General features: G+C 46.5%; 1 protein-coding gene across 1 annotated transcript; it reads right to left on the bottom strand.

Annotated features, from left to right (window-relative positions):
• Positions 1 to 2,888: 2,888 nt before the first annotated feature.
• LOC104640930 (purpurin) lies at positions 2,889 to 8,114 on the bottom strand. The gene is made up of 4 exons (XM_010309454.2): positions 7,883 to 8,114; positions 6,288 to 6,424; positions 4,678 to 4,790; positions 2,889 to 3,773 (listed from the first exon to the last, which is right to left on the bottom strand). Exons 1-4 carry the CDS (start codon positions 7,997 to 7,999, stop codon positions 3,547 to 3,549), a joined length of 594 nt encoding a protein of 197 aa, XP_010307756.2. The 5' UTR covers positions 8,000 to 8,114; the 3' UTR covers positions 2,889 to 3,546.
• Between the last annotated feature and the right edge of the window lie 3,665 nt (positions 8,115 to 11,779).

Genomic DNA, 11,779 nt, shown 5'->3' on the forward strand with positions numbered 1-11,779 from the left:
GTCTCTGGCCTTGGAGAAGAGACTTTAGTCAGTGGTTTTTATGCTCCTTTCAACAGATGCAGTAGATAATCATTGTATACTGTAGATAAGATTGTACAAGCATCTTGCAGAAGCTGTTTTATAGTGTAGCACTCTGAAGGTCTTCAGTATCAACCTTGTGCCACACACCTTTTGGAAGCCTTGGGACCAGAAGCTGTTCAGCTTCGTCTTCCCTCTATGCTTGGGAATCGTGACTTGGAAAAATCTGTGTTGCTGACAAACTGCAGGGTTCAGCAGGGTGCTGGGGATGTGCCAGACTGGTAGTTTTATTCATAGGAAACATTCAAAGTTAATGTAATTTTACTAAGAGCAGTGGGAGATACTGTTTGAGTGCACCCTCAGTCAGTTTGCAGATGACACCAAGTTGGGTTGGGAATGTTGATGTGCTGGAGGGTAGGCAGACTCTACAGAGAGGGACCTAGACAGGCTGGATTGATGGGCTGAGGCCAACTGTATGAGGTCCAACAAGGCTCAGTGCTGGGTCCTGCACTTGGGTCACAACAACCCCAAGCAGTGCTACAGGCTTGGGGAAGAGTGGCTGGAAAGCTGCCTGGTGGAAAAGGACCTGGGGGTGTTGGTCGACAGCTGGCTGAATATGATCCAGCAGTGTGCCCCGGTGGCCAAGAAGGCCAACAGCATCCTGGCTTGTATCAGAAGTAGTGTGGCCAGCAGGACTAGGGAAGACATTGTCCCCCTGTACTCGGCAGTGGTGAGGCCGCACCTTGAGTCCTGTGTTCAGTTTTGTGCCCCTCACTACAAGAAGGACATTGAGGTGCTGGAGCGTGTCCAGAGAAGGGCAACGAAGCTGGTGAAGGGTCTAGAGCACAAGTCTTATGAGGAGCAGCTGAGGGAAGTGGGGTTTAGCCTGGAGAAAAGGAGACTGAGGGGAGACCTTCTTGTTCTCTACAACTACCTCAAAGGAGGCTGTAGCCAGCTGGGTGTTGGTCTCTTCTCCCAAGTAACAAGTGATAGGGCAAGAGGGAATGGCCTCACATTGCACCAGGGGAGGTTTAGATTGGATATTAGGAAAAATTTCTTCACCAAAAGAGTTATCAAGCATTGGAACAGGCTGCCCAGGGAAGTGGTTGAGTCACCATCTCTGGAGGTATTTAAAAGATGTGTAGATATGGCACTTCGGGACATGGTTTAGTGGTGGACTTGGCAGTGCCAAGTTGGACTTGATGATCTTAAAAGTCTTTTTCAACCAGAATGATTCTATTTATTCTATTCTATTCCTTTTGGTTCCTTCTATCTATGAAATTCTTGGCCATAAAACCTGTCGGTTCTCTGTCTTTCACTTCTATACTTCTCAGATACTGGAGGCTGGATTGTAAAGGCAGTGGGGAGTAAATTACTGCCTACACCATTAGAAACGCAAGTAACTGCTCATTTAAAGCAATATTCCAGTGTTATTGAAAAGAACATCTGCTTTATTGCATTTGTGATTCAGGGGCTAATTAGAAATAGTCTGTGCAGACTTTTGAGTATTCAGATGTACCAGAAATAACTATAAGGTGTTACCAGCCAGCAAGCATCACACTGTCAGCCTCATCTCAGAGTTGTTGTTCCAGAGGATTTCTCAGCTTCAGAACTTAAATAGAAACATTGGTGGGAGAAGTACGTTGTGTACGCCAGGGCACTGCAGGCACCTGCAAACCTTCGTTGTTTGACGCAGCGTCACCTGGGACCTCCACCCGTGTACCCCTTGCCCCTGGTCCACAAACTCTCTTCAGCTCAGCCTTGAAGAGCCTTCCTGCAGGTAGCTCTGTCTCTGACCCAGTCTTGAGTCCTGTTTCTGGCTGGAGCCACCTGACAGGCATGCCTGTGCCCTGCCCTGTGCCTTGCTGCTCTCGCTCCCTGGCTGGACTTCCCAGGTGAACCTCAGGCCATGCATTTGTCGTGACCACCTCCCTACCTTGCTGCCCTGCTTGGTGCCAGGGAGGGATACTGCCTCAAACTGTGCTGGGGCCACCCCTGGCTGACATCTCACCTCCCTTAAGTGAGCAGCCCTGCTCTCCCTGCTACCTGAACAGGACAGCAGGTAGCAAAAAGCAGTTCCAGAGGTGTATTTTTTTAAAAACATTTATTGACCAATGCCACGTTAGGTATTCCCCTGAAAATTCAAATACGAGTACTGTATTGCACACAGTCTACAAAATCCCCAACATTTTCATGTGTTTTTCAGGAAAGACACACTAGTCCATACTATGATTTTCTTTTTTCATTAGCTGAGTGGCAACTTCAAGACCAAGAGGTCTGGTTTCTGTTCTTAAGGATAGGATCAGAAGTGTACTTTTAGCAGGCCCCTGGAAAGAAAGAAAAATATACTTTAGTCCTTGTAAGTGAATTTGCAAAGTGCTTTAACAGCTTTTTAGCCTTCAGTGAAGCTGTAGCTACAACCTTCCTAGGGCACTTCTGAATCACAGTTCAAGATTAGGATGGGAGGTTGCAGAAGTTGCCATTTGCATTGCTCTGCATCTGTTGGCATAGCACTTGTGCAGCCTTTGCGAGTCCCAGCTAGCCATGAGTTTTCGGGTTACATGAGCACATAGGCATGATCCCACAAGCCAGCTACTCTCCCTCTGCTAAAGTAAGCAATACGGAGGGGCAGGGGGCAGGGATGCCCCTAACAGTCCCATAACCTGCTCTGTAGTGGACAACAGGCTCACACAATGGTGTGCTGTTCGGAGGGTTTTAGCTGCTATTTCTTGTCCAGCAGTGCAGAACACGTGCGTTACTGTGGCAATCCCCCAGTCCAGGTCCTCAGGCCTCGCTTAGTAAAGGGCTGTTCTGCAAGCAAGGCATTGTGCCTGTGAATGTGTGGACACTTCGCTGCCAACTAAGAGGGATTTCTGCCTCCAGCGTAGCCCTAAAAAATTATCTGCCTATCTCATGGACAGCATATGAGCTAGAAGATCAGCTCCCATGCCTCCAGAAAAAATGTCTCAAAAATGGGCTTTAGACATGCTCTGTTTGCATGTATGTGGCACAACTGCTGACTCCCACTGCCAGCAGACACAGCTGGAACTGCTGCTCAGAGCCCCTTGTCTCTACTCCTCAGACTGCCCAAGACACAAATCATGGTGGAGCCAAGAAGAGTGAGAGTGCTCCTTCCTGGGGGCAGCTTCTCCTAGGATAGTGCACAGACCTATGGTAACATGCTGTTACCAGGTGGACAAGACAAGTGTTTCCAAGTCCAGAAACACCAGGTTGTTACACCCGTCCCTGTCCTATCTATTAGAGTGACGAAGCTGATCTTCCTTTGGTAGTGTGCCAGTTTCAGCACACAGGATTCCTATTAGGGCAAAATTAAGGCTGCGGAGCCACCCTGTAACAGCTTCTCTCTCCTGTGTAGACTTTGCAGCTATTTTCCTATTAGATACAGCATTAAAAAAAAAAGTTGCTAAAAGAGTACACCTTAGTTTGCTACAGTTCTGTCACATTTACAGCAAATACAACCAGCTACTCTGCAAGCTGCCAGCACAGTCATCTCTGTGACTTTGCTAATTAGCCCAAAGTACCTGACTGAAGCACAGGCTGGAACTGGCCAGACATGCAGATTTCTTCCTGCTTCTGACGCACAATGCGCTGAATGGCTGGGGGGAGGCCACGGGGATTGCGTGAGAAGATCAGGGAGTAGCCATCATCACAGGAGCCATCCTCCTTTAGGCTGCGGCAGGCATAGGTAATGGCATAGTTATCATAGTCGGTGTCAATCACCCAGTAGTTGTCCCCTGAAACATCAGAACACATGCGTTTGTCACGGTGGGCAAAACAGAGCAGAGGTGGACCTAGTCATCCCGCAGGGGGTTGCCTGACCCCAGCACATGGCAGGGATAGCATCCAAGAGGATCTAAAGTAATCTCCCACATCCAGCTTGTCTCCACACATGAAGTGAAGAACTGGGACACACAGGGGATCTTGAGACCGTGTTGCTTCCCGTGATGCTCAGTGCATTTTTACCTTTGGTTTCTTAAGCTAGAAGTATTAGGAAAACTAGGACTTTCTGGGTTTTCAATTACAAAAAAAGTCACTCTATGTTTCTCTCTCAAGCCTGGAGGTGTGGAGCATACTGATTAAATTTTGGCCATACAAAATTACATTACATTTCCTATACAAGAAGCCTCAGCAAAACATGCCTCCTGTTTTCCAGCCTTGCTTAACTAAGTGCATTTTGATGTGGCTTACCTGCCAGTATTAAGTGAATGTACTTCTTTCTTAATGCATTAGCAGGCCAAGTCCTGCCCAACTGCCACAGCTGGAGTCCCACAGCTATGGGAGACTCAGGCACAATGTACGGGGTGTGCAGGGTGCATAACTGACGTTCGGCATGAGCAGTTTCTGTAAGGGCACTTCATTTAACAGCTGTACAAAATCTGTGTGTGGCCCATTGCCTCTAAGCTGCATCCTCCCTGTTAATATATATGGTGCATAGGTGGGATGTCTGGGGAGTCTCTGGATCCCGCCCCTTCTGTGGAGATAAAAAGCACTGCTTGAATAAAGCGTCCTCCCAAAAAAGAACGCTTTGTCTCCACTTCGAGCAACCTGAGCTCAAGTGTTTTTCCTGCTCCTATACTGAAACACACAAATCTAGGCAGCTGTAAGCTATCCGCACTGGGCGGGCTGAAGTTCACTCACCACCGCTGGAGAGGTAGCTGGCCAGGCCCTGGTAGGTCATGTACATTTTTGCTGGAGTGGTTGGGTCGGGTACTGTATACTGAGCAGCCATGTCAGCACAGATCACCCAGAACCTGCAACGAGATCCATGAGACTGAAGGTAAGGCCCTGCAGCGTGTGAGCTTCAAATGTTTATCCCTCACCCAGGAAGCAGGCTATGCTTCAGCACAACTGCCTTGGGCATGGGCATGGCCTTTCTTAATGCAAAGTCACTGTCATTATGTAATGCAAATCTGTGACACGCACCCGCCCCATCACTGACAGCGCATTGCTGCTGTCTGGTCCCAGCCTCTGCTGTGCAACTACTCTGCGGCTGGGGCAGTGCTCCGGCTCCTTCAGCTCAGCAGGCTTTTTACCATCCATTTCTGTACAAGTGGACAGCCACCAAGCAAAAGGATGGATGCCTTTTCTTGGCTCCCTGCTAGCAGTTTGCAGAGTGAGCTGACCTGCATTTGGGCTCATTTGCTGTGTCCCCAGCTGGAGGCGTGGAGTTGGCTCTCCTCTCTCTAACCCTTCCTAGCTCTTTTGACACAGGGATGTCTGTTACAAGTACGGAAATAATTACAGCCCCTCTGCTGCCAAACTAGTTGAAAGCCTTCACACAGGCTGTGGGAACTCTGCAGGTGCCTGAATAGCCTATCTTTAACGTTGGCATCTGTGTCTTAGCACAGTTTGTCAGGCATTACCTAGATTTGTGAAACAGTGGAAGGGTCTCCATTCCCTTCCTTGTGTGGGCTGTGCTTCCCCTTTACCCTGCCACTGCAGAAATAAATTTCTGGCAGCCCTGAGACCCCACTCGATTCCTGAAGAGTCCTTTCAGGAATCTTCCCACCCACACTGAGTGACATGCCTGCAAAGCTTCATTTGCCCCATCCCAAAATATCCTGGAGTGCTGTGCTGTTAAGACTTGAAAGGTTCATGGCCACTTGCTCTACTCTACTATTCATGCAGTTAGACAGTTTTTGATAGTTTAGGCACAACAGAACTAGTGCTAGCCTACTGGAAGCCCCAGATTTTCTTTTCTACACCCAGAAAGCTAATCACTTTACATGCTGTAATTTCTTATATTGCCATGTCCAACAGGCAAAACTCTTAAGCTTACTGCCATCTGTCTATTCAGGCATCACAATGGCATCCAACAGTTATCCACGTGTTTTCCTCAGAAGTCCATCCAATGCTGTGTTGAAAGATCTGTGAGAGTCGTTGCTCACTTACACTCCTCTCCTTCCCCTGAACCTCTGAGTGAAATGAGATCTGTCCTGCCGTCGCAGCCCCACAGGCTTCATGAGCTCCTCTCTCTTGGTTGCAATTCATTTACATAACCACTCCATCATTCAAGACTTCATTTTATAATTGACTTTTGTAATGGACCCAGACCAGAGCCAGGCTGAGAAGTAACCCAGGGCTCAAAAGTATCTAACCTCTGGCTTCTAATATATTACCTTGATTTAACTTCCCCTTTTGATGAAGAAAACCCAGTCGTGTTGTGTGCTCAGGATAGATCACCATCCGCGTCCCACTTCTCTAGTACCTCACGGCAGCAGCTAGAGCTGAAAATCAAGAGAGCTCACCCAAAAAGCTTCACTCGGCCTTTGGAAGACGCTGTCATTGTGCCATCTTCCTCCACGGTGTACTCAGCAGAGATGTTGTCCTGAAGGAAAAGTCCTTCTGGATCCTTCTTGGCCAGGGCATACCATTTTCCTGCATACTAACATGAAACACTATTAATATCTGGATTAATCACCATGGCAAGATTAGCACAAAAGTGTTTTTGTAAACACAGTGCCCTTCTAAGTACCCATTGCCTGGCCTATGGAGAAAGTCTGAGTTTGGGTGGGTGTGTAGCACACAGGTCCTGCTGTGCTGTCGGACGAGGAGGAGTGGTTCTAGCAGCTCTGCACTTCTGTGTGCCTGTACTGGTGGTCACCTGAGACATTCCTGTCACAGAGACCCCACACTGAAAGCTTCTTCCATCCCAAGATGCCTGCTGGGAGTCAGGCTGGTTCTTCCCTGTTCCCGTTAAGGCCCCTGCTTCTCTGTGGAAGATGCCATCAGCAATACCAAATTGCAGCCACAAAGACCTCAGAAAGCTGGCTGGAAACACTCTTGTGGCTGCCGGAGGCCACACTGATCTCTGATGGTGAAAAGGTTCTACCCAGCAAAGCAGAAAGTGATGGCCCTCTGCACTATGAAGAGGAAAGGATGTGTCGGGGAGGCTAGCAGCAGGGGAAAATGAAATGAGATTAAGGGGAAGAAAATTTCCAGGAAAAAATGGGTCTCTGAAAATGTACAAGCAGTTTTCAGTAAAATGGAAACAAGATTTAAACAGGTCCTGACAGACAGGAAGGCCCTGAAAAGTTAACATTTTCAGTACAAATATTGAAAAACGCAGAACTTAGCTGTGTTAAATTTGATTCTTCAGTGAAGCTATTGAGATCTGGTTTGCAAGTTACATGCTTAAGCCTGAAACAGACTCCATAATTCCCAGATACAGAAGCCTGAGAAAAAAGTTTGACTTTTTAAAACTGGGATGTTCCCCAAGCTCTCCCCAGACATGGGTTTGTTTCCAGCAAAACCAATCTTGTATAGAGGAACTGCTGGCCCCAACCCCAGCTATGGCTGGAAGTGATGTTTGCTGGGGAACACTCAAAATAGGTACTGGCACACCTGTCTGGACCTTTCCAACACCAAGTTAGCCCTGATTTCCTTCTCAGAGGCAGGCAGACTAAATGCCGTGTTTAAACAAGAGTCAGTCTGTGTTTAGGATACCCAACTAGATAATTTTTCAGCTTGCTATGACTCCCAAGAGTGGCTGGTGGGGGATGCAAGTCCCAGGGCATGTGTTTGGGCTTTCTTGCTGATGAGGATCTAAATTGTTTCATTCATGTTTCACACAAAGCTGAGAACTGTACGAAGCTTTGTGCTAACAGAAGATGACATCTAACAGAATAACTTCCTTGACTTTCAAGGCTGGTTTTACCATAATGCTCAGAAGCTTAAACAGTAGTGAGAAAGGCAAACTACGGGAACAGTGTCTGAGAGACAGCATACAAAAGAAGTTAACTTCTTGGTGAGGAACCCCTTTAGATTAACACAACCTATAACCTGGAAAAACAGTTTATATATGAAGCTTCTTCAGATATACTGTTGAAGTAACCATAATTACCCTTTTTGGATCAAAATTGTCTTTCACAGAGAAAGACTCCACTGCACAGGTCTGAGCTAGGCTATATTCAACAGTGGAGAAGATCGAGGCCAGGAAAACATACTGTGCGTATTTCATTCTGCAAGACAAAAGCAAATGTGGAGTTTTATTTCATGCATGTGGGTAGCTAGTGCTGTGCCTACAGATACATTCCCCTCATTTTAAAACTAGTTTCTTTCCATGCTGAGTAGAGCACCAGCTCCTCCACTGAGAAACCACTGGGTCATTGTGGTGCCTAAATCCAGCCAAAACTGAGCATCAATGGCAATTACTTTGCAAGAGTGTTTTGCTTGTCAGTAGAAGTATTGTGGTTCATGATATTTTTACATTATAAATCAAGCCAGACTCTGGATAAGGTTGGTAAGAATTGATAAAAATAATTTGATTTTAAAAAAAAATTTGTTTTCACAAGAAGAATAATGTTCTGGTGAGCTCTCGTAAAGCACTGTAGGTTTTAAGGATGTTGTTTCTAATTATTTGATGGTGGGTGACCACTTTGCTTTCAAGCCAGCAAAGCTGTGTTCTTTGTGACCAGTTCTCATCATCGAAACAGGCTCTTCCTAGCTGCCTACTCTAATGGCAAAATACATCTCAATATGGTCTGCCCTCAGACCATTCCCTCTACAAACATGACAGATAATACTCAGTTTCTAGAGGCTTGATCTGCCATTGCAGCACAGCTACAAGGTGGCCATGGCTTTATTTGTCTCCTTGGGTATCCAGGCTAATCTGTATCCCAGCATATTTGTTTCTCACCCTTGGGAAGAGAGCACCTGCATATACATTCTTGCAGAGTATTTGACCTTGAATACCTGTTCTGATGCCAAGATAAAACAGTTGCCTGAAACATGCCTGCAGCATCCAAGCTGAGCTACCAACCCAGGACTTCCACACACCCAAGCAGCTACTCTGTTCCCAGCTGCTGCCATGCAAGCTGCACTTCCCTGCTGCAAGAGATGCTAATCTGGCCCGCCTCTGCTGAAGAGAAACCTACCTGCTGGGGTAGAGATGTTGGAGATCCCTGAGACTATTCTGCTTCAGTCTTTGGGCTGCAGTCAGCAGGAGAGTTTTGTGTCAGTTGCCCTCCAGCTGCCTTTAAATAATGAATCTGCAAAGTCACTAATTGGTTATTTTTGCTCGTGTGCCTGAATAAAACGCTTAATCTTGGATAATCCATTATGTAAAAACCAACTGTAATCCTCATGCTGGTGGGTCTGACTGCTATACTAATACAAACACAGCTTTTACATAATGGAAAAAAGCTGCCCAGAAAGCTAATAAGTCTGCTGATGTGATTGTACCACACCTTTGTCTCATTGAAGTCTTTCTGTTTCTAACACGTGTTAGGAGAATAAGCACAGAGCATTAACTATAGAAACTCATGGACTATACATACTCATCTGCATAGGCACGTGTTCATATTTGATTACTTGCATGGGGTAGATATATAATTAGGTCTTCCAGTATCTGCATCATTAAATTAAGGTGATCCTTGCAAGAGTAGAAAGATGTTATGCGTTATCTACTGGGGGTGGGGGGGGGTGGAGAAGTGCAAAAATAAAGATTTTGCCTTCATGTTCACATCAAAATCTTGGAGTCGTCAGTTCTCCTGTGCACTGAAATATCTTTCTACACATTCTTTCCAGTTCATCTTGTCAACATTTCCAGTTACACAAATACTATAGCTCTCTCCTTCCCAAGATGTTCTTCCTAGAAGCCTCCCATGGGGATGCAATAAAGCACAAAAAGATGAGAATGCAGAAATGGCTAGAAAAACATTTTGGTAGGAAACTCTGTGCCTGCCATTCTTACAATTTCCCCAAGTGCCCAAGGAATTTCCCCAACTACAAAGGCTGCCCATGTACTCTTTCTACCCAGGCTCACCTGGGAGATCGAAGACTTCAGACCCTCATTTAGGAGTTGCCAGCACTGGCAGTTACCTCTCCCACTGGGTGCTGGGAAGCCTTGGACATACCCACTAGGGATGACTATAGTTCCTATGGAGTAAGCGCAGGGAGTCCTGAATCTCCTGGTACTGATCCACCCAATCTGGACATTCAGAGTAAGGCTAAAGCCTTCTGGATATGTTGGGTTTGCAGCAGAGATCACTTACAGCCGCTTGCCCAGGCTCGCCCCATAGCTTGCAACCTCACCCCGTAGCTAGTGTGAACTGTGTTGCTTTCCAGGCAGTTTGTTTAGGGTTGCCCGTTACGTGGGAAAGACAGTTCTTTCTCGCTGCCAGAGGAAACTCTGCTTTGGCCTCTGTGCATCTTCCACTTATGTGGAGGGAGGCAATGATGCTTTGCATGCACACATCTGGCAGAGGGCCTGAGCATATCTTTTTCACACCATTTGCATGGCTTCAGAGGTAGCCTGGGCAAGTTGAACTGGGACAGAAAGGTGGGAGCATCCATCCCAGGCCAGGGGTGACCAGGAGCAAGTGGCACAGCATGCCCCCCTCCACCTGATGGAGGGGCTGGGTGCAGCCTCCATGCCTTCCCCAGCCATGGTGGGGCCACAGCATCACACCCCATGCTCTTGGCTCTTTATAAGCGGCTTGCTTTGGGGCAGGTGGAGCACTTTGGAGCTGGCCGGTGTTAGGCACAATGGCCCCTTCTTCTCCCTGGTCATTTTGGCTGGGTTTATCCAGGGACACCAAGATCAGGAGGTGTGGGGAGATGGCACACACCAAGATGCTGCGATGAGGTACTGGCTGGTTCGCGTCCTGGGCGCTGTGGATCTACCTCATCCTACCTGGACCCCTTGGCCTAATTTTCTAGAAAGATGCCAAACAGCCATTTGCCAAACTAATCCTTCAGCACCATATGTACCGTGCTCCAGGGATGAGCAGGGTCCTTGAAAGGATTGCATAGCACTGAGTGTGAAGATAACCAGCTCTGTTAATTCAGGCACAGCTCGTTACCTGTGGCCTTGCACACACACTGTACTGCCTGTCTTCAGCTCCCCTTGCATCTTCTCCACAGCAGCATTTACTTAATTTAGAAGTGAAAGGAAAATCAACAGAAAGCCCATTTCATTTCTTTAAAATGCTTGGCCACTTAAAGAACAACATAAAAAGTAACTTCTTAAACTGCTTTTTCAGGGCTAGATTCCCACTAGATTTTCAAAGGACTTTCCTCTGACACTGAATCTGAGTGCAGAAGTGTGCTTTTCCACTCTGGCATAGGAATTTGAGACAGAACGAACTGCAGTGTTTTCTGTAAATTAGAAGGGCTTTGAAACATTTATCACTTCATCTGTTTCCAGCAAAACAGATTAGTTTATGTCCATGTGAGACATAGGTGACACTCGAAGCCATGCTTAGGTGACCACTTAATCCCCTGGGGATTAGAGACATGCTAATAATAGCTAATCACAGCACAAGATTTTGGTTGGTGACCATAACATCTGTCACTGCATTATTTGCTGTTTGGGACAATAAGAAAAAAAAAAAAATCAAACTAACCTTCATTTTCACAGTATCATGGTAATTTTTGCTGGGCATAGGAAAAAAAGGGAGGCATTAAAGCATTGAAGCATTTTCCTGGGCCTTTTAAATGTGATGTAACATGAAGCGGATTGTATAAAAACAAAGGTGCACTGCAGGATCTGGTTGTCAAAGAAGATATCTAAGGGTGTATTCCATACCTGCTCGTCAAAACTGGCTGTTTTTTAATAGAAGAGGTGACCTGACCAAATAAAACATATATTCAGTGTACTGGACTCAGCACAAGAGTGACTGGTAGTTTTAATGGCCTGTGGTAAAACAGGCATGCAGATGAGATGATTAATCTTATCTTCTGCCCTATCCTATGAAATATAGCAGTAGCAGTTTTGGATTTCCTACCCCTAACAGCC

This window comes from Balearica regulorum, chromosome Z, assembly GCF_011004875.1.
Source record: "Balearica regulorum gibbericeps isolate bBalReg1 chromosome Z, bBalReg1.pri, whole genome shotgun sequence".
Taxonomy (NCBI): Eukaryota; Metazoa; Chordata; class Aves; order Gruiformes; family Gruidae; genus Balearica; species Balearica regulorum.

Coding starts and splice junctions, on each gene's coding strand:
- LOC104640930 (XM_010309454.2), bottom strand. CDS start 7,999: ATGAAATACGCACAGTATGTTTTCCTGGCCTCGATCTTCTCCACTGTT. Junction 4,791..6,287: donor GGCCGAGTGAAGCTTTTTGG/GTGAGCTCTCTT, acceptor ATCTCGTTGCAG/GTTCTGGGTGATCTGTGCTG. Junction 3,774..4,677: donor CAGCTACCTCTCCAGCGGTG/GTGAGTGAACTT, acceptor CTGATGTTTCAG/GGGACAACTACTGGGTGATT.